At 38.5% G+C, this 26128-nt stretch overlaps 1 protein-coding gene across 1 annotated transcript in view; it reads left to right on the top strand.

Moving 5' to 3' along the window:
• TMEM65 (transmembrane protein 65) overlaps positions 1 to 24307 on the top strand; it is a 42108-nt gene extending 17801 nt beyond the window's left edge. Inside the window, exons 2-7 of the mRNA XM_084750706.1 lie at positions 9232 to 9276; positions 12171 to 12238; positions 16476 to 16530; positions 17278 to 17320; positions 19297 to 19402; positions 21477 to 24307. Coding sequence (XP_084606832.1) covers positions 9232 to 9276; positions 12171 to 12238; positions 16476 to 16530; positions 17278 to 17320; positions 19297 to 19402; positions 21477 to 21578 — 419 coding nt within the window. The 3' untranslated portion in view covers positions 21579 to 24307. The remainder of the gene's footprint in view (positions 1 to 9231; positions 9277 to 12170; positions 12239 to 16475; positions 16531 to 17277; positions 17321 to 19296; positions 19403 to 21476) is intronic.
• Positions 24308 to 26128: the final 1821 nt, after the last annotated feature.

Genomic DNA, 26128 nt, shown 5'->3' with positions numbered 1-26128 from the left:
ATTTAATAGTAACTAGTTAACATTTAGCATCGCCCAAGAATGCAGCGTACTGTGTGAAAAGAGATATTTTATGGTTTTATGGGTTAATGAAATTTTCTGAGGATGAGAATTAAATACCACTTAGATAGTATTTACGGGGTCAAGGACAAAAACCGAGTTGTCAGAACTTCAGAGAGCTGTAAGAGGCACATGTGTGTGTACATCTTTGTACATTAACATTAACATAGTAGTTCCTTGTCTGTAAAATCCTCCACTATATTATACTTTGCTAATTCTAATGTCAGTGTTAAAAAAAAAATAAGCAGATAAGCATACACATTTAATGCTAGTATCTTTTGGAGATTAGTTTCGGTTTTGAACTATTCTGGAGATTGTTACCAATGCAGGCATAGAAGAAATACTCTTTCTACCATGGCTGATAGTGCCCATCTCCAGCACTAACTGTGCTGCCAAGGTTTGGTGTCAGCTTTTGACAGTCAGTCTTTGGCTATGCCCCTAGTTATTACGCCTTTTTTTGCGAATATTTAGGTAGTGTCCCTCTAAAAGCTACCAGGATACACTAGATGGAGAACGCAACCAAATCTTCAGGAAGGCAGAGGTTTAAGTCTCTCCCTTGTGCACCATGAAAATGCATTCGGGATTTGGCAACTGTCAGAGCAGGCGGTTGCATCGGGCCCTGCGGATTTTTAGTTCAGTGTGATTTCAGGACAACAGATTTGTTCAGGGTTAGAGGTGGAGATTGGCCCTAGACAGGAAGCCACATAGTTCTGAAACCAGCAGAGATCTGATGTGTGCACCTTCCCCCCCCCCCCCCCCCCCCCCGCTATTCACGTAGGGTTTTATCTGGTGATCATGATGAGCCATATGGGGTTTTTATTTTCTTTTTCATGATGAGGGGTGCTGAGGTATATCAGATTTCTTACTTTCTTTTAAATGACCGATGTTTCAAAATTATGTCTGAGAGAGATTATATCTTAGGAGAGAGAGGAAAACAACTTGAAGAGGATATTGGTATTTTATTTAATTGCAGTTTTCTTCCTGTTAGAGATACTAACGCATGACCAACGTCTTGATAGTGCTATATATGTGCATGCTGCTATTTTTGATTGCTCCTTATTTTCTGTTGGAGGCTTATTAAATCAAAGAGAATTTGAACCTAGAATCTAGGTTGTGGACCAGCTGCACATCACGACGGAGTCGCCGTCTATGAGGCTACGTCTTCACATCTTCAAAGCAGAGGCTCTTCCTGGTGGCCATTCTTGGGGGCATTTACACTGTGTGGCTCTTGGTTGTGATGGACACTGGGATACAGCTAAGAAGATCAGCTCCCCCCCTGCACCCCCCTCCACTTTTTTTTTTTTTTACTCTATGCAAAGCTGCCTGCATTTGCTTCTAGGGGAGGCAGCATTCCACTGAGAACATGTCCAAGAATCTTTTTTTTTTTTTTTTGGTTTTCCGAGACAGGGTCTCTCTGTGTAGCCTTGGCTGTCCTGGACTCACTCAGTAGACCAGGCTGGCCTCAAACTCACAGCGATCCACCTGCCTCTGCCTCCCGAGTGCTGGGATTAAAGACGTGCGCCACCACCGCCCAGCTCCAAGAATCTTTTCACTGCTAATCTTTTGTGAAAGGATTCATATTTGAGGAATAATAGAAAGAAGGATAGCAATCAACTAGGGAAAAAAATCTCTGGTCTTTGCTTGACGTTAAGCAGTTTTATTTTAAAATGAATATCTTTGGGAGGGTTATGCAACCATTCTCACAGATAGATGTACTATTTACGACATTCTATGATAGAATGTTTTTCTAGCTCATTTTAAATTTTCATCTGTAATATTATATATGGTTATATGATTCTTTTCAGAGAAAAAGCTAATCCCCACAATAAGTGAAAGTAGCAAGACTTTTCTTGAGGTTACACTCTTGTTTACTGTATTAGCCTTTAAAAAAAGACATGTTATATATAATAATAATTTCCTACTATTCTGAGGCATAAAGGCAGGGAAGGCTGTGTTAAGAAGCATTTGCAATCGTTGCGTGTATACAGCTACATATGTCAAAGCAACCACACACCAGTGGTATGTCTGGTTATCTTAAAAGACAGAAAGATACTCTGAAGTGAGAGAGAGGAGGAAAATAAAATTATTGTACCTTTGTATAGTAATTATGACCTAATCCAGAATTTAACAGATTAGTAAATTCATATTTAATTGAGCACTGTATCTTTCTTGTTAACACCACTGGCCAGCTCCTGTTTTTAGCTGTGGTGTCACTGGCTCAGTGGCGTCTGTAGGTATTGGGCTGGGTGCAGCTTTCTGGTGCCCATCTGCTTCTCCAGAAGGTCAAGAGGGTGATACAGCTCTGCTAAAGCTCTAAGTAGGAATATTATACACACACACACACACACACACACACACACACACACACACACACATATACACACACACTGGGTGCAGTGGCAAATACCTATAATCCCAGCATTTGGGGAGGCAGAGGCAGGTGGATCTCTGTGAGTTTGAGGCCAGCCTGGTCTACAAAAGAAGTCCAGGACAACCAAGGCTACACAGAGAAACTCTGTCTTGAAAAAAACCAAAATAAATAAATAAATTAGTTAAAAGGACCTATCAACTAAACTCTACTAAATCAATTAAGTTCTTTGCTGTTTCTAAAGAATTTATTTTTTGTTACTTGCATGAATGTTACCAAGCCATGATTATGTAGTGTTTTTGGTGCATGGCTTTTTGCTATCTAATATAACTAGCTAAGTTATTTTTCATGCAGCATGGTTTGCATTCTTTTTGTTTGTTGTTTTTTGTTTTTCAAGACAGGGTTTTTCTGTGTAGCCTTGGCTGTCCTGGACTTGCTTTGTAGACCAGCCTGGCCTTGAACTCACAGAGATCCGTCTGCCTCTGCCTCCCAAGTTCGGGGATTAAAGGCGTGAGCCACCACGTCCAGCACGTTTTGTATTCTTTAAGACATTACTATGAATTTCTTCATAATCATTTGATGTTTTCATTCCTACTAAAAAGTAAACAGTCATTATGCTGGGATTGCAGTTCTCTGATTATTGTTTAAAAACACCAGTTTTGTCTTTGTTCTCCCTCATGAGTTTCTTAGTAGGCGAGACTGAGTTGTGCTGCTGGCTCTACTCCCCAGGCAGATGCTCAGGTGGATCTGCATTAGGCAGGTGTCAGACACGAACTCTAGACTGTTATCTGTTGTCTCAGAGAGAAGTTGTTTTGCTACTTATACTTATTAAAATGATTTTTAAAATGTTTCTCTTGGTTTTTTTTTGTTTTACATTTATGGCAATAGGCTGAAACAAACCTCTACATTTAGAATAGATCATGTGATAAGAGCACAATAAGCAAATAGAGTTGGACATGAGAAAGTTGCTTTTTCAAAATGTCTACCATTTCAAACTTTGAATTTTATTGTATAAAATATATTTAATTAAATGTAATGAGTTCAGCGTTAAAATAACAAACCATAGTTTCTATTAAATAATATACAATGGTTATTGTATGCCATGGACTTCATGTCTGTTTTCTAGAGCCAGTTGTAAACAATTTTTATAATCCAACAATGGAAACTAAACTATGGAAATTATAGCTATCTCACTTACAGTTCTCCTGTTACAGTCTTTTGATTCAACTTAAAGTCTATCTTGTAGAAGAGTTAAAAAGGAAATAAACCAGCAAGCATAGCTTATTCTCAGAATCATATATAAATTTTTGTAAATATTGATAAAATTATCTTTAAAGGAAAAGAAGATATGATGTGATGATATCATATCATATAAAATATAATAAAGAAGAGATCTATAGGCTGAATCTTATAGTAAACTCAGGTTTATCTGTTTCATTTTTCTTTGTTTTTTGATTAGAGTCTTGTCATTTAAAGGAAATTAACAACTGGAACTTGGAGAATTTTAAATTTCTTTCTTACTTATATTTCATCTACATCTCAAAACATGGAAATGGCTTCATAGAGTTTGACCTGAAACACAAGCTGTGCGCAGCGGTGCCCCTGGTTGCTGCAGCCCTTAAGTGGTTGAGGCTGGTTCTGGTCTAGCCTGGGCAGCAAAGTGAGACCTCTACCCCAAGAAAATGGTGGGGTTCGTTAGGCAAGCATTTCCTGGGAGACATTCTATGACTTTAGAGCAGTCTTTAATTATGTATCTTGCTTTTATTTTGAGTTCAGTAACATGACAATGAAACATCACTTAATGGCTTTTCTGAAGAACACAAGAGATTTATGTATGGAACCCTAAGAATGAAAATAAAACAACCAATTAAACAATAGAGAATTAATGTGCTGTACATTTGTCTAAGTTAATAGACAGAAAAACTCACATTCAAAAAACAGTGACTTTTGTAGTTAAAAAAAAAAAAAGGTTTGGCAAAGGCAAATGGAATATAAGCAAACACTGTTTTCTTTTCTCCAGATCGGATTATCAGGTTAACTATATATTCACTATGTTTGTTTTTGCATAATTAATTTTATTAATAACTTTGCTGTGAATACAAATTTATATGACGTTTTTTTAGTCTTTGAAAACAGTAGTAAGCACGTGGTCTTTTGCCACTGGAATAAATTGGTTTGGTAATTTGCTGTTAGAAAGCTGTTTCCTCAAGTAGGGTAAGGGTTTGATGGCTTCATAAATAAAATTGATTTTTCTTTACTAAGGAAAAATGTGATCGCATGAAAGACACAGTGAAAATAAGAATCAAGAAACCTGGGCTTTATTCAGCCAGGCTTCTTTATTGGGCTCGAACCCTTTTCTTGTTGATTGTGACACATCACAGATTTCAGCAACTAATAAAGATTTCAAAGGCAAAAGCAATGTTAGAAATGAGGTATGTCTCATTATAGATAACAGAAGTCACATGTACATACTGTAATTCTGTAAAATAGCCAAGTGTTATTATATAAAAGTGAGGAAGGGAAATATTGCCTTACCAATAAGAGAACACATTCCACATAGGTCAAAGGCACTGATGTCTACATGCCATGATTGATTACCCCCCAGCCCGTGATGTGTGTGTGCGTGTGTGTGTGCGTGCGCGTGTGTATGTGTGTGTGTATGCATATGTGTATGTGTGTATGTGTGTGAGTGTGTGTATGCATGTGTTTGCATATGTGTATGTGTGTGTATGCATATGCGTATGTGTGTGTGAGTGTGTGTGTGTGTGTGTGTGTGCACGCGCACATGCGCATATGTGTGTGGGGCGGATTGGCTTTGCTTCCTTGAGAGAAAACAGTGCCTCCACACCTGTCATTTTCCTCTGTGATAACCCCTCTCCCTTGTCAGAAGTTAAGCGCTAAGCCCTGGGGGCCTGTCTTCACAGGTAGTCTCTTAGAGGACGCTTAGTTCTTTCTTTGCTTTATCAAAAGGATGTCATCCTGTCATCCACTGCTGAGGCTTAAACTCTCAGCTCTATTGTTTGTTGTTCTAAAAGCTGTTAGAGTTTTCTTCTCACAAGGTAGGAATGATTGGCGCGGGGAGGTAGTTCTCCACCGAGAGAGAGAGAGAGAGAGAGAGAGAGAGAGAGAGAGAGAGAGAGAGAGAGAGAGAGAGAGAGAGAGCGGTGAGCAGGCCTTTTATCCTCTGCTGCAGTAGGGCTGCTCTGTGTATGCCTGTCATCCCAGGCTTCACAGAGCCTCTGACCTGAACCCACACAGGCGCGGCAGCTCCGCTCCTGCAGAGTACAGTTTCACCTAATTTTCTTCTAGAACCTGAGTGCATTTCAGTGCCAGTGGTAAAATACTTTAATGTACATCACATTTCAGCTGTGAGTTATGGGTCAGATCTGGTAGGGGTATCCTGGGATGGAAGCAAATGTGAGCTCTCCAGTGGCGATGCCTCCTTGACTGTGGTTGGGTTGTAGGGTTTCTACCACAGTGCAGGCTCAGATTTAGCGTTACTGTCCTCACTATGGTATGTGTCTTGGGATTTCATTTTATGTTTGTTTTTTGAGCCAGGGTCTCTCTACATAGCCCTAGGTGGCCTTGATCTCACACAGATTGCCTGCCTCTGCCTCCCGAGTGCCTGTTTTTTATTTGTTTGTTTGTTTGTTGGGACAGGGTCTTACTATGTAGCCCTGGCTGGCCTTGAACTCAGGTCCACCTGACTGTTCTCACTGTGCAGTGCAGAGATTAAAGGGGGTGCCGATAGGCTGAAGGAAGAGCCCCTACCAATGAAAAAACTTCCTGGTTATTTTACAGTATAGCAAAATAAAAAGCCTCATTAGCTGGAGTTCAGTATATTAGAACCTACCTTACAGTTAGTTAGTCATTTCCTCTCTCACCAGATGCCTCATTAGATACAGAAAGAAAAAAAAAAAACCTAAACAATTGGCTGAGAATTCAGAGTCAACTTTTCACATCATAACCAAGGGGTCCTGGAACCTTAGTAGCAGCAAAGGGTGAGTGCAGCTTGGATGATTCTCTGCCTTCTTGGGGTGATGGTCACTGTGCTGTACTCTGTCAGTGGTCCACCCAAAGCCCAGAGACCCGAATGCCTGAGCTACAAAGCAGATGGGACAGAGGGGCCCCAAACCTCTGCTCCAGCCACGGAACCCCTGGATTGAGCTTCTTGTGTGGCCTGGGTTCCTTCTCAAGCTTAAAAAAAATCTATTTCTCATCAAATCTCTAATTGCTCCCCCAAATAAACTTCTGCATTTTTCTTATCCTTGTTTTGTTTTTCATTCTCTTTGTCCCCTCTTTTTATCTAACTTGTCATTTTCTTTACACGATTTTTGAAATGGGAGGAAGAAAGGTTCTTTTCTGATTCACTTGTGGTTTATTTTTTAAATTACTTTTTATTTTTTATTTTTGAGACAGGATTTCTCTATGTATCCTTGGCTGCCCTGGACTCCCTCTGTAGACCAGGCTGGCCTCGAACTCACAGAGATCCACCTGCCGCTGCCTCCCTGAATGCTGGGATTACAGGTGTGCCCCACCATACCCAGCTCCCTTGTGGTTTATATAGTGACTCCCTTCGGTTTTACATTTCCTAGATAAACAGTAATTCAGCTTCATAGTGGAGATTCCAATGAGACAGCATCTCAGTCATCGAGGAATAAAAACCAACTATTCCTTAGGTAGTTACAGTCTTTTAAAAGCTAATCTGATTCTCTGGTTGGTTTGGTCACTGAGAAAACTGGGATTCTTCATCTTTTGTTACATTTTAGAATAAACTTTTGTTAGATTTATTATTTTATGTTTATGGGTGTTTTGCCTATGTCTATGTCACGTATGTCTATGAGCTATGTCTACGCAGTTCCTGCTGAGGTCAGAAGAGGCTGTCAGAACCCAGGGAACTGGAGTTACAGGTGCTGTGGGCCACTACGTGGGTGCTGAGAACTGAACCTGTGTGGAAGAGCAGCCAGTGCTAACTGCTGAGACATCTCTCTAGCCCCCTTTATTACATTTTAAGAAATTAGTTTCCTTTTTTCCTTCTTTTTTTGAGACAGTGTTTCTCTGTGTAGCCTTGGCTTAGATTCACTTTGTAGACCAGGCTGGCCTCTAACTCATGGCAATCTGCCTGCCTCTGCCTCCCAGAGTGATGTGCCATCACGCCCTACAGAAATTAGTTTCCTAATACTAAATTACTTTAGTATTTGCATTACTACAAATTAACTGTGTCTATGAAGGAAGTTGACTTATCATTTTCAATGTTCCTCCCTTCTTTTGATTTTAAGAATTGAACCTTCCAAGGTTTGAACCCACAGCATTCTATCTCTACACTAGATCTCTAGCCCTATAACTTTCCACGCAGTTTTATTTCTTAGGTTTTGATTTTAGTATTATACTGTTCCTAAAAGGAGTTGGAAAATATTTCTCCACCATGTTGTTCAGCTATTTGTTGCTTTGACAAAATACAAGGGGGAAAAAAAAACAATCTTTAAGGGAAGGATTCCTCTTGGCTCACAGTTTCAGATGGCTTACTCTGTGTTCGGTTGGTATCATTGTTTCTGAGTGATAACGAGATAGACCATCATGGCAGGAGGGCTTGCAGCAAAGCTCATCACCCTATCATGGCCGGGAAGCAGGGACTGGGCGGGGCTGCACACAAAGAAGGTGTATTTTTTCCAAACACGTCTTCCAATTAAGACCCACATCCTACTTTCCACCACTTTCAGTCATGCCACAGTTCTACAGCTCCATAACAGATGAATCCATTGATGTAGTCAGGTCCCCAGTGATGCAGTCACTTCCCTAAGGTTACACCTCTGAACACCTTCTCACTGGGAACCAAGCTTTCAACATAGGTGCCCTCTGGGGGAACAAATCTATACAGGTTCTCCTCTGTGAGTTACCAACTCATTCTGCTTGGCTGGATGGGGAAAGAGAAGATGGAATTATTAACTTTTCCATCTTTCACAGATGGTGAGATGTTCTGATTGGGGGACTAGCTATTTGCATTTTGTAGTAATTCTAAATTTTTACATGTAATGAGACATACTTTTTTTAATACTTGGAAAAACTTTATGTTGTATATTACGTATTGCCTCTTGGCTTTTTGACTAAAGACCAAGTGTCTGCCATTCATTATAAATAGTATGTTACTACTCGTTATTTTAAATTATAACACTAACCTTTTTTTTGCTTGTTTTGGTGTGTAGACTACTTATTCTAGTAGTATAGCCTTGAAAATTAAAAAATTCAGTGCATTGTAAAATGGAGTTATTTGGAGACATTATACCAGCCAGCAAAGCCATTGTTGTAATGACATAATTTACTATGGTTGTGGTGGCATGGGCCTGGAATTTTAGCATTTGGAATGTGGACATGGGAAGATTGTGGATTCAAGGCCAATCTGGTCTACATAACAAGACCCTGTCTCTAAACAAACAAACAAACAAACAAACATATTTGAGTGGTATTTTTTTTCTGCTGTCAGTATTGATTTTCATGTATTTGTTAAGCCATCCAGAGTTCTCATCTTAAAAACAAGCTATATTTCTCCAACGTGGTTCTACTGTAAGTGATACAAATGGGTTCCTTGCATAGTGCTACCATGACCTAAATAAAAGAGAGCCGCCATGTATGTGACCCACAGCATATGGCTGAAGCTGTTTAGTTCCTAATCTTGTGATTTACTCTAAACCAATGTTCTTTAAAATGGATAAGTTTGATCTACTAACCTAAATGTGTCTTTCCATTTTGTAAGTCTGTTGCTATACAGTAGTAATTAATTCTTGCTCTGTGCCCTTTCTTCCCTTTAGAAAAATTGGAAGCTCTACCACCCACTCCAGGACAGCTGAGATATGGTAATGGTTCTATAATTGTTAAATTGATATGCATCTCTCTTTTGGACCTGAAGGAACTGTGTTTCATAGTAGCACAATCGTCAGTAAATTAACCCTTCCTGATAGAATGGGTTATTCTATTTTTTCATGTCGTTGTCCTTTCTAAACCTGCTTGAAGATATATCACAATATTATGAGATAACTAATATTTTAAAAATGTTCCTATCACCCAATAATAAAAGTAAATTTATGTTAGAAGTTTTCTTAATTTGCAGGAAAATATGTATTATATTACTTCCTAGGCAAAAGGATGTGTTGGGTTTAAGTTGAGTAACTGCAGAACTTAATTTTAGGTTCATGCTAGCTGTTCTCTGCTGCAGAAATTGCTTCCGGGTAGCGTCTGTAGTGCTAGGAAAGTGAGTGAGGCTCATTAGAAGAGGAGCCTTGTCACTGAGCTCTGCTGTGCTTTCTTTTCTGTCATGATAAGGATGACTATTTCAGGTTAACGTAAGAGTGATGTGAAACAGTCTAGGGTCTTATTAAAGCACAGTGGAAGAGAAACATCTAAAAGTGTGTCGGTGAATTTGAGTAGGTGGTAATTAAGTAGGCAATTAAATATTAACTGCGATTTGCTAATAACTGCTTAGCTACAGAATAGTGTTTGCCAAAGGGAATTGAAGGAATAGAGAATTAGTAGGAAATCATTATTCATTGGAAGGCAAATTCAAACGACTAGGAAAAAAACTAATGATAGTTCTTTTTTCTCTTTCTCATAGGTAGAAATATAATTTATGTTAGAAATTAGTAACTTTCCTCAAACACCAAAGCAATTTAAGAATTCTTTAAGATCTCTCTTCCCAGGTAATCTTTCCTGATTCTCACAGCCCAGATTCCTAAGTCTGCACTGATGGTGCGTACAGCACTATGTAGGTGATGCAGAATTAACTGTTTATATGGGTAGGTTTCTATGTCTAAGTCCTTTGAGATGTGGAAGCCAAGCTTTGTATGTCTTTGTATCTCAAATTCCCGGTGGGGTGGGGTGCCCAGCTCATACTCTTTCTCTGAGAAACTTTATTTTTCTCCTTTGAATTAAAAGTGATTTTTTTTATTTATATGACAGATTTATTTAAATAGAAATATGAAGATCTACTTCATAATGCAAGTTGATTAGTATGACAGCATGCCTCAGTTTTACTGATCAAGCTCCTCCCAGGATAAGCAATCAGTGCAACCTTAATTTAATGCCACTAACAGCTTATTGAGAAGGCATCACTTTATTTGAGTATGACGTAATCTCAGCTGATATCTTCGTTATTCTGCCGTGTTTGAGTTCCAGAGACCACAGAGAAGCTGTGTCTAGATGGACCTAAGCAGGTTTTCCTTCACTGTATGGGGTTCATTGGGTGACTTAGAAATTTCCAGTGCACCCTTTTGCCCATTAAGTTTATACTGTAGTTGGAAGTTAGGGTTGTGTGTGTGCGTGTTTTGGAAGCTGCTTACTATAAAAAGTCAGTATGTTCAGTAGGTGTCCAGAGGACTGAGGTGAAAAGCCAGAGAAGCAAGACTGGGCTCCTGAGCTGAATCCCATTTCGTGAACGTGATGCTTGACGTTTGCCATATTGATAGCTTTTGCAGTAAGAGTCATATGGAATGTTCTGATTTTTGTCATGAACATTGTTACTGTGTCAAGTAACACTGAAATGACTGGTTGTATCTATTGTATACTGTCAATGTAATTGTGATAATCCATACATGATGGCCTGTATTATAGTAGTTATAGGTAAAAGTGCTTATTTTTTTTTTTTTAATTCCTGCCTACTAGCCTTCCCTGATGGCAGAGCTCACCAGAGCGGTATCACATATTCATAACTTCTGGATTATATCTTAATTACACTGTATATTTAACTACATTAAAATAGAAAAGAATCTGAAGTCGCTAACAACTATAACCAATTGGCTGAAGGGAGGACTGTTTTTAAACATAGTGTAAAACTCAGATTCTTGACACTTACTGAAAAAAGTTGTCAGCTGAGCTGACATTGGCCATCAGTTATACAGATCAATTAGAATAGTGCTTTCCTGCTCCCAGCTTTTAATCTGTCTCTCAGCCTGCCTCCAGCTGTGTAAATGTGGAATTAGCTTCTTTTCCAGGTTAGTAGTCCTCAGCTTAATTATTTTTTTTTTTGAGCATCTGCTGTGTACTCAGCATTGTACAATGTACAAAAGATGCAAATTTGAAAAAATGAAGATGAATTATAAAAACCCATGTTTTTTGCTACTTTGACTTTTAATATCTCAGGTTTTAGGTTATGAACACATAGATGAGCTAAGAAGTGCCTGTGGTAGAAGAGGCTTTCAAGCTACATTTTGATATAGAGCAAATGCTTCTTCTTACAGTTTTCAGGAGCATTTAGGAACCCTGATAGGTCCCGAGATGTTAACGACTGCACACAGATGGCCGATGAAGATGAGCAATTGCCTAGTCCTAAAAAGTCTTTAAGGAGTTGATGAGGAAGTAAAACAGTCAAATAATTTTTCTGGAATTCAGCTGTAGGCGTATTAAAAATTATTATCACAAGCACAGAGTGCTGTGATGGTCGTCAGGCACAGGAGAGAATAGACGGACGTGAGTCAGCATAAGGGGAGTCATCACATGTTTACCAACCTGCTCTCCCACGAACTGTGTGCGTGCACACTCCCGGTAAGAAAACAGAAAGGCCTAAAAATTGTTTGTGTGTGTTACATATTTGTGTTTTGTTTCCAGTATAACTTCTGTCAAATAAACTTACAGCAGGAGCAGGATCTATGATCATTCTTAAGTCTGTGTGGAAGCTTCAATTTACACAGCCTGTTTTGTTCATTCTAAAGTTATCAGAATTTTAAAGTATACTTTTCTGTGTTTTGATGTTTTTCAGTATTCTTCCACAATGCGATACCTTTCGTAGGGTTTGGCTTTTTGGATAATGCAATTATGATTGTTGCAGTAAGTCCTTTCATCACTTCCTTTTCGAGTTAGTAAAGAAATTAGTGTGCTTTACATTTTCCTAGTAATTTATGTATTATATTTACCAAGTTAATTAACAATATGCAAGTTCAACTTTAAAGCATCATGAATACTAATAATAAAACTTTTGGCAAAGCATGTAGACAAATATTTATGATTTATATAATTCTCTTCTAATATTTATACTGAGCAAATGTATGTAAAATATGTTTTTTTTAAGTTGGTACCTGTCATCACATATAGAGGGTATTTGGTTAGTTCCTTGTTGAATTTTCTTACTCTAGATTATCTTAGTAGGTGTTTTGGGGGGCACAGTCAAGGCTTTAGTCTCAGCATTTAATCCAACGATGTCCTCACCATGTTTTGCCTTTGTCGTGTTGTGTAGTATCATAAAAAGTTCCCCTTTGCTGTGACCATTGCAATCTCAGGAATGCCTGGTTGGCCTTTCTTATATTAATGACATCTCTTTTAGTGGACACCAATATTTAATACTCTTTCCTAACAAATTAATGATTAAAATACAAATATTTTAAGATTTTTCCAATGTTTATTTACTTTTATTTTGTGTAGAGATAATAATTTGCCCATAGTTCAGCTAGGCAATTACCAACTTTTAGATGTGCTTCTAAAATGCTTTATTCACTCAGCTCTTTTGGATATTAACAGCAAATAGATTGAAGGTTACCTAAATACTTGGAAGAGGAAAAGGTATAATTTACTTATTTCTTTCTGGGTACCAGTTTGAAGTCCTCAGGAGAGATTTTCACTTAGACTCCTTTGAAAGAGATATGTTCTGAGTTAGAACACTGGGACTTTATTATCAACCTCACAGCATTTAACTTTGAGAATTTTCTATTAATTGTTATTGGGGAAATGACTTAGAAAGGTGGCTGGAGAGAGGACAAGGGGAAGGGTGGGAAGACAGGGGAGATGGGAGAGTTTATTTTTGGTGTTTTAGACCTCACCTGCGCTATGAACATAAATAGATTTAGTTATAAAATAGAGATTTTAAAACGTATTTGCATAATTGGTTTATAGACTACAGGTATTGCTTAGGGCATCTAAAATCAGTTCATCCGAGGTGATGTGGTTGCTACAGGGTCTAGCCTTGTATCCAAACTAATGAGGCCCCAGACTCCAGAGGGTCCGGCTGTCCCCTGGTTTAAGAGAGGTGCAGAGGTCACACAGCATGGTGTCTGCTGGCTGCAGTCAGCGGCCACAGTGACTCTGGCCTGTGCACAGCTTGGTGTCATAAGCACATCTGCAGGGATTTTTGGTAGCATGCTGTGGTAAGACTGGACTTCCAAAGGCTGACACACATTGGGTGTGCCTAACAGTTATTCTAAAATAGTCATTATTTCTAGGATTAGTTTCCCAGTATAAGAATAAAATTGATCAGCGTATATACGAATTTCCGGTGAGTACTTAAATATTTAGAACCATGCTGCTGTTCTCAGGCTACTAACACTGAATTGTCAAAATTACTGTTATTAATGCAAATCATATCGACTTGCAATAAGAGCTCCTTTCTGTTGAGTTTGTAAGCCGTAGTTGATCTTGCACCCGTGATCAGGTTGTCTGATGGAGAGCATCTCTGGGCTAAATACTTCAGTTTCCCGACATTTCAGTGCTCCAGCCACCACTTTAATACATTTCCTTAATAAGGCAAGCCTTAAAGACTTAGGGTGAAATGCTGTCTTCTGCTATGGGCATCTGTGGAGATGATACATTTTGGAGATGATAAAGGGGTGTGTGTAGGGGTAGTTTGAGGAGAGGGAGGAGTATAGAAGCTAATAGCTTGTTAGATCTCTAACCAGACCCTGTGCAGCATCTTATAGAAAGCTAAAGAGTAGATGAGGCTATTCAGGGTTCTAGACCAAACCCAGCAAAACATATCAGAGACTCCAGTCACGTCAGTATAGTTTGTTGTTTTCTGGTATATCAGAGTAGAGTGTTTTTCCAGCCCTGAGACTCGTAACTCCGGGTTACCAATACCATGTTTACAGTAGAATCAAGGGCACATCCCCGGTTTTTATTGAAGTAAGTATTTTAAATCACTGACTTTAACACCCAATGAAGAGTCATGGTTCTGACAAACATACTGTCTCTGTAGTTGAAGGCTGTTTCAGAGAGAGGGGGCCACTTTCCAATGATGTACTCAATTTGACTCTAGAGATTAAAATAGATAAGTAATATAGTGGTAGAATCTCTGAAAGGAAAATGAGTATAATCATTGCTGCCCTAGCAATGTGGGATTTTTTTTTCCTGTTTGTTCTGTTTTATTTTTTATCCCTTAATCATGTTTTAAAGCACAGACAATCTTTTCACATTGTGGAGCAGATGTGAGTTTCTCAGACAGGACAGAGTTAAGGCGTCCTCTGCCCAGTCATGTTGTAAGCCTATCTCCTCCTTCCTGTCAGATAGACCTTTGTGGCTTTGTAGTCATGAGAACAAAATTCTGTATAGTTGGTTATAATAGGGTGAAGTAGACCTTTATTATTGGCTGCTAGTAATACTCAGCTTTTGGCCATGTAGCTTATTGTAGCTTTATATTCCTGAATTGCTTTTTACAATCCAGTCATTTTAGTTGTTTTGAGAACTGATTGTTTTACAATTCAATTACAATAGATTAATTGGAATGTCATTAAGGTGATAAAGTTTAATTTTGACAACTGATGTACACTTATTTGTAATCCCCATCTCATCTATTAATACAGAACAAAATAAAGACTTAGGGAACTGTCCCAAACACCTTTGAATTTATATGAAGCTTTTTAATGCTGTTAGTAGGACCTTCAAGCACCCCACATGTCACCAAGTGATAAAGCCCGTAACTGCTTCTTGTTTCTTGCTGTTGCTTTGTGTGTGGGAGGATAGGGCTCAAGCCGGGAACCTCATGCGCGCTAGCAGGCACTCTTCCCACAGAGTTAGATTTTCAGCTCACGCAAATAGCTTTAAAATGCACATTTTGCTAGAAGGTTCTTCTTGGGTCATTGGCAACGATTCATCGCTGTTAAGGGTGCCGTCACATCTACTTACCTGTGCACAGCTCTGCTATCTTTGCATTTATAGAAGAAAAAAATACATATCTTTGTTATTTTTCTCTCTGTGCTTTCTTTTGATGTTCCTCAGAAAGCAGCTACTTTAGCTTCCTTTAGAAGTTTAACATTGATGTGTCTGGGAGGGTGGTGTATCAGGCTGTTGAGTCACAGTCAACAAGAATTACGTCTTCAAAGGGTAGAACTGAAAGCAGAGGGACAAGAGAATTGAGGAGAATGTCACCTACTTTCTACACTTACTGATGATGAGCACCGATTTTATGTAGCACATTAGTTCTTTTTTCCCTTAATAGTAACATTTAAATTGTGTAAAATGTCCAATGGCAGCCTTCTAGGGAGTTCTTGAAAGCTAAGTTTCCCTTCACCAAGGATTGGAATTGAATTATCAAGACAGACCTAGGACCTCCTCTGTTTGACAGCCTAGGGCTAGTCACCCCATCCTGTTCCCTCAGTGCCACCTCCATAAAGTAGGTGGGAAACATCATGAGCTCCTCTTCTTTCCCCAAGGGGGGGGGGATATAGATGTGGGAGCCTTTGATTCCCAGTGACTAAATCCAGTGGTGATACAGCAAGTCCTCACTCTTACTGCAGGCCTGTCAGTGTGCTTTACAGCTAATGTTGCTCCCACTTAAACACATGAATCCCAGCTGCAGCGCTGAGTGGTTAAGGAACTAAAGGTGTTGAGGAGAATCTTTCTAACGACAGTTTCCTAGAAGAACATTTACTCTTTCAAATATTTTGATAGAGTAAGCAATAGTACAATATGTTGCTCAGAATTTAGCATCTCTGCATCCATCTTTGTGTTTAAAGAGCTTTAAAGTATATTTCTGGGAGATAGAGGAGTGGAATTAAGAATCTAGAAATTAGATTCTTAATGATGAATTGATTACAACATGTGTTGCTATTTATTTTTAGGAAAGCTCAATTTTAATGGATGAAATATGATTGGTTGTTTCTTCATACATACATATATATATATGAATTAAATGAATCACCTCATGTATTGAGCACATTTATGCATTTGTGTGTGTGTGTGTGTGTGTGTGTGTGTTGCAGCAGCGTGTTGATTTGACTGCATAGTCTGTTTTTATTAGTACATTGATAGTCTTTTATAGCCATGTCAGCTTTATTTTATTTTTTTCCCATTCACTTTTCAGGGAACCCAGATCGAATTGTCTATTGGAATTATTTTGGGAATTTCAACAATGGCAGGTATTTAACAATAGCAAATGTTAAACTTCCATTGTCTGCACATTGTTTAAAAATGTCAGTAAGGTTTGCAAGATGATAATTTATTTTAAATGAACTTGTTTACAGAAATGTTTATTTGTTTAGATATCTTTAATCTTCTGGTTCCTAGTTTCCTGTATATAACAGTTTCCGCCGCCCCCCCCCCCCCCCGCCCGGAGAAATTCTAGGTAATTTTTGTTAGTTAGCAGGTAACAGTACTCAATTAAATTGTATATGTTTTGGCAGGTTTTTCTCATGGTTCAGTATTAACATGAAGTTTTTTTTGTCCTTTGTAACTATTAAGTTATTTATTTTGAAGTTGAGTAGGAAAAGTTTGAATGGAGCACTTTCTTTACTTTCTTGATTTGTGGTTGCGTATGCAGCTTTGCTCTTGAGTGTCCAATAATCCAAATTCTTTGAAGCAAATATCATACCACGGATACAACTGTGAAATTTTAGTATCAAAGTAAGATTAAAAATTTCCTGCTTTTCTTTTTGTTGTTGTTGTTAAACACTCTATTAATTGAGGCAGAATGTTACAATTTTAAGGAAAGTTCTCCATTTTAAACTCTTTGCACCTAGCGCTGTCCCTGAGGCTCTCTGAACACAGTTGTTACTGCTGTGAATAGGTTGACTCCGGCACGGAGCTCAGTCCTCTCAGGTGATGTAATGCTGCCACCTTGGCTGCCTTTGTTTTGATAATTCATTGTGTGTTTTTCAAATTTCCAGCTGCTGCTTTGGGAAATCTTGTCTCAGATTTAGCTGGACTTGGGTAGGTTCACTCATGATTCATTTCTGCAGTTAATGTACTTACATGTTCTTGTCTTTACTCTTCTCTAATTAACAGGCCTTTTAAAAGGACAGTTCTTTTCCTTTGGGTTCCAAAACTAAAATTTAAGCTTAACATTTCTAACTAGCACTAAATACTTGATGGACATTAAATACAGTCGTTGGGGCAAAGGGTCAACAAAACTGAACAGTGGCTCAAAGGATGAGAGGAACCATATGATTGTGTCATATGCACTGATATATTCTAAAATAATCATAATATAAGCAAAGTAGAAAGTGTTACTGAAGATATATTTTGTAGACGTCTATGATGGGAACAGAGAATTAAAAGCAACCCTCTGTCGTTTTCTACTTCCTTTTACTTGCAAAAAGCTCTAACATAAAGAGATGTGGCCTGAATTTAAGGATACTGACCTGCAAAGGAAAGGATGTCCACGTCTCTCCTCTCTCTCCCTCCTTCTCCCCTCCCCCCTCCCTTCCTTCCCTCCCTCCTTCCCTCCCTCTGATGTTGAGATTGAATGTGGGGTCTTATGCATGCTAAGGAAGTACCCTGCCTCTGAGCCATCCCCCAGTCTCCAAGGCATATGTCTACTTGGCCATTTTTTTTTCTTTCATACAGCAGGAATGGTAACACGAATGGAGGATAGCTGCTTCAAAACGGCAGCGTTCTCACTTTCTTCCAGGTGGCAGATGGCCTGGGCTGCTTCCTGGGCTTGGGAAAGCTGAGAGGTTGGCACCAGATATTAGGACAAACGTCTCACCTTCTTGTTTTGTCATTGACACTATCTTCCTTTCTTGGCTACTCGAGTGGTCTACTTGAGCTTTGGATCCTATTGTCCGCTCACAATACAGGCAGAGGCAGTTTTATAAGTGATCTGCCCCTCAATATTAGACATCTGCACTTGAGTTTGGGGCCAGAGCTAATTTTAAGTTTTTGTTTATTTGTTTGCTTTAGAGCCGTAATGGGGATTTTATATTCCTAGAATTTTTGACATAAATATTATCTTGGTATGGCTTCTTTGACATTTCATTTATGATTTCCAAACTTTAAGCTTAGTATTGATAGCACTATAGCTTTATATAATTTTCTGATGTATTAGTAGAACCAACTGATAGATTTTTAAAGCCACTTAGTTTTAGATTGAAGATTTTATAGAGAGCTCTTATGTTTGAGAACTGTCTCCTCCCTTCCATGTTCACTGTCTCTCACAAATATCACATTATATGTGTTCTTAGTTGCATACTTTCAAAACACTTCACATCTGAAGGCAGAATGTTTATTATGATTGTCAGCGTGTGTAACTGGCAAGCTCTTTGCTCTCTGACAGTGCTTAGAAAAAGATTATATCCAGTGGTGATAGTAACTTAGAACTGATGACATCCCCAGTTAGGCTAACAGTTCTGGGCTGACATTCTTAAGTACATTAGTCTGACGAGCTTTAAAACTGTTACTTTCTGATCATAGTTACCAAATGAAATCATATTTATTAGTACTTCGCTCTGAGTTTGAAGTAAGTGAAGAAATTTTAATTATATAAAAAATATATAACTTGCCTGTTCTCTTAAAAATAATAGTAAAGAGCTGGGTGTGGTGGTGCGTGCCTGTGATCCTAGCACTCTGGGAGGCAGAGGCAGGCGGCTCTACAAAGTGAGTCCAGGACAGCCAACACGACAAAGAAAAACCCTGTCTCAGAAACAAAAAAACAGAACAAAGATAAAGAATTAATGCTCCGAGTCACTGTGTATTAATGTGAACTTTAAAGTATTTTCAAACCAGAGTTATCTATACATAATGGAAGTTGTAACATTTTTTTGCCTTGTCTAGAGTGGTGAGTACAGGGACAAAACTCTCTCTTTGTGGTGATTGGTTTTTACTATATAAAGAATTTGCATGTCTCTTTAAACTCTCTTGTTCTCTTGTTTTTTGTTTTTGTTTTTGTTTTTGTTTTTGTTTTAAAGCCTTGCAGGTTATGTTGAGGCCTTGGCTTCCAGGTTAGGCCTCTCAATTCCCGATCTTACACCAAAGCAAGTTGACATGTGGCAAACGCGTGTTAGCACACATTTGGTAAGTTATATGGCTTCTGGTGGTCAGCGTGGCAGTTTCGAGTCTATAATTGACTTGAGTGGAGTTGCTAGGAAAAATGACCCAGGCCTTGGACATTCTCCAAAAAATAGTTTGTTGCCAGGTGATGGTGGTGCATGCTTTTAATCCTAGTACTGGGGAGGCAGAGGCAGGCAGATAGCTGTGAGTTCAAGGCCAGCCTGGTCTACAAAGTGAGTCCAGGACAGCCAAGGCTACACAGAGAAACACTGTCTCAAAACAAAAGTTTGTTATCCCTGACACTGGGTTGTTCATTTGTTTTTTAAACGTCATATAGCTTGGTCAATGTTAAGCGCTTGAATACTTGAAGACTTTGCTGTCCTTCTGTAACTGATAACTATTTATTCTGGAGTTGTTCATTGGTGGTCATTTCTGAGCATTTCTGTGGACTAATAGGGATGGAAAGATCAAATAGTAATGGCTTGAAATGTTCATGGAGGCAAAAATCACCCCGCTCTGACATTTCTTTAGGGAGCATGGGGACCCTTGATCACCGTGGATGATAGTGAAAGGCATTTTAACAGAATGTTAAGTGTGTGTGTGGTCTCTTAACGATGGACATGTCCCAGGGCAGCTAGGAACCAAATAGAATGCTCTTGCTGTTGAAATATAGATGAACAAAATATTGATCGAAGTAGGAATTTAGGTCTAACTTTATTAGTATCTGGACAGAGCAAATTTCTTCTTGTTATATCTATGAAACTATAGTGCCTTTAAAGATGTTTTCATAATGAGATTGACAGATTTAATTATTAATAAAAAAACACAAGCATACCACTACCACCACCACAGGTAACAACAAAATACCATGGTAACAGATTGAGAAAAGGTTGTATACACTATTGTCAAAACGTTGACGTCTACTTCAAAAGTCGTTGCAGATGCGATTAGTCCCTGCCTTGGGACTACCCAGCATAGAGTTTAATACACAGCAGAAGCTCAGTAAATGTTTGTATGAAAAAAGAAAACTTAATTGAGGGGTCAGAGAGACTGCTCAGACATTAGGAGCATACACTGCTCTTGTGGATGACTCAAGTTCAGTTCCCAGCTCACAACTACTCACAATTCCAGTTCCGGGATGTCCAGTGTCCTCTTTTGGCCTCTGTTGGCACCTGCACTCATGTGCATATCCAAACACAAAGACACATGCATGCACACAAATAACTAAAAGTAATAAAATAGGTTTTTTTTTTTTAAAAAAAGAAAACTTAAATTTGATCGTCATCAGGAATGCAAAATTTGGACTCATTTATTATAAAAGTAAAAATTTAACCTTTTCACAAGGTAGGTTTCACAATGTAGATTGCAGAAATCTTGGTGTGATATATGTATACATGCACCATACATGATTAAAATTGGCATGTATGCGTTTTCTGTGTGTGGACAGTATGATCATAGCCCATGAAGAGGCACAAACATTAACGTTCAGTTTTTGAGTTGTCAGAAGAACTGTGCTTAGAAAACCTTCAGTGCTGTGTCACAGATGTGGGGGTGCCATCGTGGGGGTGCTGTATGGTTAGGGATGCTTTCAGGAGGTCACAGATCTATCATTCAGTGCAACTTGAAAGTCTTTATACAGAATGTATGCAGCAGCTTGGAGACTAACGTATTACATAGCACATTGTACAGGGTAGAGAGGCAGAGAGCAATCCTGTGTCTGCATATAAACTTAGCATATCTGGGGTCCAGTACTGAAGGGCTGGTTACAAAGGTATCAAATGCAGATACACTGAGGATAGCTGGTACGTTCCCCCTCCCGTGTCCCAGTCTTCCAACGTTAAAAAGCCCATATGATTAAAAAAATCTTTTTTCTACTAGAATATTTCTTCGATGTCATGTTCATGACAGCTTTTCTTCTCTTGTTCCTTTGAACTTTAAAACGGCATGTTCTTGAGTGTTTGGTAGCTTACTTTACTACTTAGGTTTCTGTAATCACCAGGAATATAGTTGTGGCGGGAATTTCATCGTATGTGGCCATCATCGTCAATGTTTATGCAAGGACACCTCATTTAAGGGATACTCTCTTCTGTTTCCTCAGGGCAAGGCTGTTGGGGTGACTATTGGCTGCATTCTAGGAATGTTCCCTTTGATTTTCTTTGGAGGAGGTGAAGAAGATGAAAAACTGGAAACGACGAATTAATCATCTTAGGACACCTATAAAAAGATGTAAACTAATGTACCTCAGTCGTTAAATATACTGTCACAACATTTAGCAGTGAAGACAGTAACAGTGTATAGATATGGGATCAAATAATTCAGCATGTATTATGGAAACACTAACTTATTGTGGCTTGGTCTTCTTAAGACATCTTTTTTAAAACTATTTAGTATCATTTTATGTAAATTGTTGAGATGCTTTTCATCAATGGAAGTCATCATGTTATCATCTTTCTCTCTGTGGATCGACATATTATTTAACTTTCAGTCATCGATACTGGACTGTACTGACTCGGGGTTTGCCTGTTTGTTATGTAACATGTACACGCATGGGAATACCTATTTATGTTGTTATTTTTTTCCCTGATGGTTATAAGTCAATGCTAGGGTTTCTCCAAATCATTGAAGATGTTTAAAATCAGTTAACTATTTTTAACTCCCTGTCTGGTATCACTTCTGTGCTATTTTACAGTAAACATTTACAATCATGCAAATTCGCTCATTTTTTAAAAACGTTCACATTGATATGAAATGAAGCAGTGTTTTAAGTACACCCGATTCATTTTCATTTTGAACCACGCTGTCTTAGGAGGCAGAGGGTAATAAGAAAGATCAATTATCTGCCCTCCCTTTTACACAAACCATACATGCTGACAAGTGTACTTATTTCTTGTTGGCTTTATGCCTTTAATTTCCCAACTTTGAACAACGACACAGGGAGTTCCAGTTTGTGGAGGCAAAGGTATGCTTCGATGCTTTACCGTCTTTTAAAATGGGATTAAGAGAGTGGGGTGAGCTGAGGAATTTGAGATGATGTAAGGCTTAAAAAAAAATTTTTTTTTTTAAGGTAAAAAGATAGATACTTTGAAGGAGGTCTGTGGGGTGAGTGACAGGTTCACGCGGTACTTGGAAGGTTCATGAAGTTTTGGTTCTGCTGCTTCTGAAGGATTTCCCCCAAAGTGTTACTGTCTCATGGAATAGAATGAGTCTGAATAGTCCACGCTCAGAATCCTAATCTCATTAGAGCTTGCTTTGTGAATTATTTTTTCCTTGATGAATTTTTTTTTAGAAATAACATCTATTTTATATTTTGTTCTTTGCTATATAGTCTAGTCAAAAGTAACACGAGGAGAGATCCTTTCTCCCATTTTGGGACGTTTTTTTTTCTTTTGTGGTGATTATAGCATATGGCTGGTTAAAGCTGCTTGTGTGTATGCTTGTTGGTCTAGCCTAAACACAATCATGGAGAAGCCAAGTTTTCTTGTTTTTTGTTTTTGTTTTGTTTTGTGTTTTGGTTTTTCGAGACAGGGTTTCTCTTATAGTCCTGGCTGTCCTGGACTTGCTTTATAGACCAGGCTGTCTTCGAACTCACAGAGATCTACCAAGTTTTAATTTTTGAAACTGTCAAGTTTTTTCCCATGTGGTCTACTACACATGCTAAGAAGTTATATGTAGCAGAATAATTGAACATACGGAAGTGAGAAACAGAAGTTAGAATTTATTCTTTGGGGAATTAAAAGTATTCATATCCGGTAACTAGATGGAAAAGAGAAACCTCACATGACTATGCTTTTTAAATCTTATTTTGGAGTTATTTTGCACATAATTACTTTGAGCTCTTTTAAAGGAAGATTTATTTTCCGTAAGAAAGCATGTCCACATGTTGTCCCTTTGTCATTTGGGATGATTTAGTGATGTCCATTTATCATATATTTTAAGGAAAACTAGACAGCATAAAAGTAAAAACCCATCAAATTCATATACACAAGTAATGTTCTCTTTTGATCATATTAGTGTTACAGGATTGAGATCACAGACAGATTTGTCTTTTGTGTCTTCATCCACACGTCACACATGCGGATACCAAGCAGAGGATTCCAGGTTGCCAGAGTCGAGTGCTCCTTTCGTTTCTGTGTAAATGCTTTTGTTCTCACCTTGCGTATTGGTGGCTTTCCTGTTTCTGTTTTTAAGTGTTGTATTGTGGTGCTTAACTTTTCTTCTTATTAAATCCAATCTCCAGAAACTTTCTTGGAGTTTAGAAAGGACTTTTTGATTTCCTTTTTCTTTCTCTTGAAAAATAGCCCTGTCCTTACCAGAATTCGTGTCAACAGAATTATGCCAGCTTTGTTGAAAGTCTTCAGTTGTCTGAGTTATCAAAACATGAGCGATGTAACTTTCACATTGAAAGACATTCTAACTTTCAGTCGAAATTTTGAATCATGTTGAACTAATAAAATGTTTTTGAATCATTAAGAGGCTTAGTTTTCAAAAGCAGACAAACAAAATCAAAGGCTCTGTGTCCTCACCCAAGTGTACTGTTTTCTCGCGCTCTTGCTCTGATGTAATGTGATGCTTTGCACAATGTGATTTCTGAAGATGGCGCCCTTTAAATTAATGACTCTGTAAGACCCTAGTTTAGTGTTTTTCACCACGGAGACTCTGACATCAGCCGAAACTGGACCGCCCCGTTTCTCATAGCAGCTGTTCTGTATCAACATTAGAGCTACGGTGAACTGTATCATGAGCTGCTGTAGTACTGTTTGTTCAGAATCCATGCTGTTCGCATATTATGGTTTATTGACTTGTTGATGCATGTAAACTGGGTGCATTTTGTTGCCTCTCTATGTTAAATAGTGACCAATGTTTTTACGAAAGAATTGAACAACAACAAAAATATCTTTTAAGACATTTGGAATGTGGTTTTGCTTTTAAGACTTGGTTTTCTTATTCATCTCAGAGGGCCCGGGTTATTATGTCATGGAAGGAAATAGTATTAATAAATGCGGTTTATACTGAGGAGACGGTAGTGGGAGGGGTTTTCCCCTCTAACATTGAACCCTATGCTGTGTGAGAGAGAATCATCCCATAAAACAGCTGGGAGTGATGGCTGAAGCACAGGGCCAGGCGCTTACAGCCCAGGCCATGCACAGACTGCTCAGTTCACTTCAGCCTTTTTCTCCAGGCAGGACATTGTGAAAGCAACAGTAGGTTTTAACATTTTATTTATTAGTTCTTTGTAAATTTTATACAATGCATTTTGATGATAGTCACACTCCCTACCCAAACCCTTCCCAGGTTCTTTTCCCACCCAACTTTGAGCCCCAACCTTATCCCCTACCCCCCCCCCCATCCTGCCAAGGCCAACTTGTGCTGCCAAATATTCTTGGCTGTGTGGCCTTTCCCTGGAGTATGGCTGGCTTATCAGGGGCTAGCTACACTCTTAGAGAAAGTTGACTCTTCCCTTCCCAGCAACTAATGAGGACAATGGAAGTTTCTATTTTACACCCAAAGTTTAAACTGTTTTGAAGCAAATCTGCCTACTTGTAGAACCCTGTCTTCTTTATGGACATTTTTAATATACTGTAATTGTACTGGATTGAAGTGCCTGGGGAACAGAATTTTAGCTTTTCATCCCCACCCTCTTTAAGGTACTCTGATCTCTCTCTCTCTCTCTCTCTCTCTCTCTCTCTCTCTCTCTCTCTCTCTCTCTCTTGTATGGACTTAGAAACTGGATTCCCATTCTTACCTTGAATTATCTAGAAAAGAGATGTCTTTTGGTTTCCAATGTGATGGTGGTAGTAACAGCATTGCTACCTCCTTTGCAATGTTTCACACTTATCCCGGATAATCACAACAGCACTGTTGGCGCATTTCCCTATTTTATACTGGGTAAACTGAGGCACAGTGAAGGTATAGTACTATTTATGAGTGGATTTGAATTAGTTATGTCCATGGATACAGCATATGCCCTTATGGCCTAGGGGCATCATTTGCATGGACTTTGTGTTAGCTGTTATTTTATTTTATTTTCGGCTTTATTTTTATTTATTTATTTTTGATTTTTCAAGACAGGGTTTCTCTGTGTAGCCTTGGCTGTTCTATACTCACTTTGTAGACCAGGCTGGCCTCGAACTAACAGTTGATCCATTTGCCTCTGCCTCCTGAGTGCTAGGATTAAAGGCATAGCTGTTATTTTAACAAAGAAACAAATTCATTCTTTTTATAAGGAAAAATTTTCTTGGGGGAAAAAACCCAAATCATTTTCTTATGTATAACCTAGGAATTCTTTTCTGAAATCTCAATATCCACTTAGTAAATTCTGTGAGTTTGGTTGCATACAGTGTGCTAGGGGACTGTCCAAGGCGCCAATACCTATTGCTTCTTTGTGAGGTGTTTTTGGGTTTTCCCTTTTCTTTTCTTGGCAGAAGGTCTCGTTATACTGGTATCAACCTTAGGGCATTCCTCCCATGTCTGCTTTTTGAGTGCTGGGATTTCAGACATGTACCACCAGGCTTAGTTTAACTGTCTTCATGAAGCTTATTCTATGGGGAACAAAGGTGGGGGATGAGAACACAGAAATAAATGCACACTTAAATATTTTTTAAATTTTATTTTCTATCCATTTGGATTTTTTTCATATATTTTTATTTTTTTTACAAATACATTTATATTATTACACACATATATATAATAAACTAACTATAGCAAGAAGAGCCATGACACAATTAGGAATTATATAAATGTTACATTCTT

Source organism: Acomys minous, assembly GCF_964271855.1.
Source record: "Acomys minous genome assembly, chromosome: 12".
Taxonomy (NCBI): Eukaryota; Metazoa; Chordata; class Mammalia; order Rodentia; family Muridae; genus Acomys; species Acomys minous.
The sequence above is the reverse complement of the archived record's forward strand: the minus strand, read 5'-3'. Positions and strand labels throughout refer to the sequence as shown.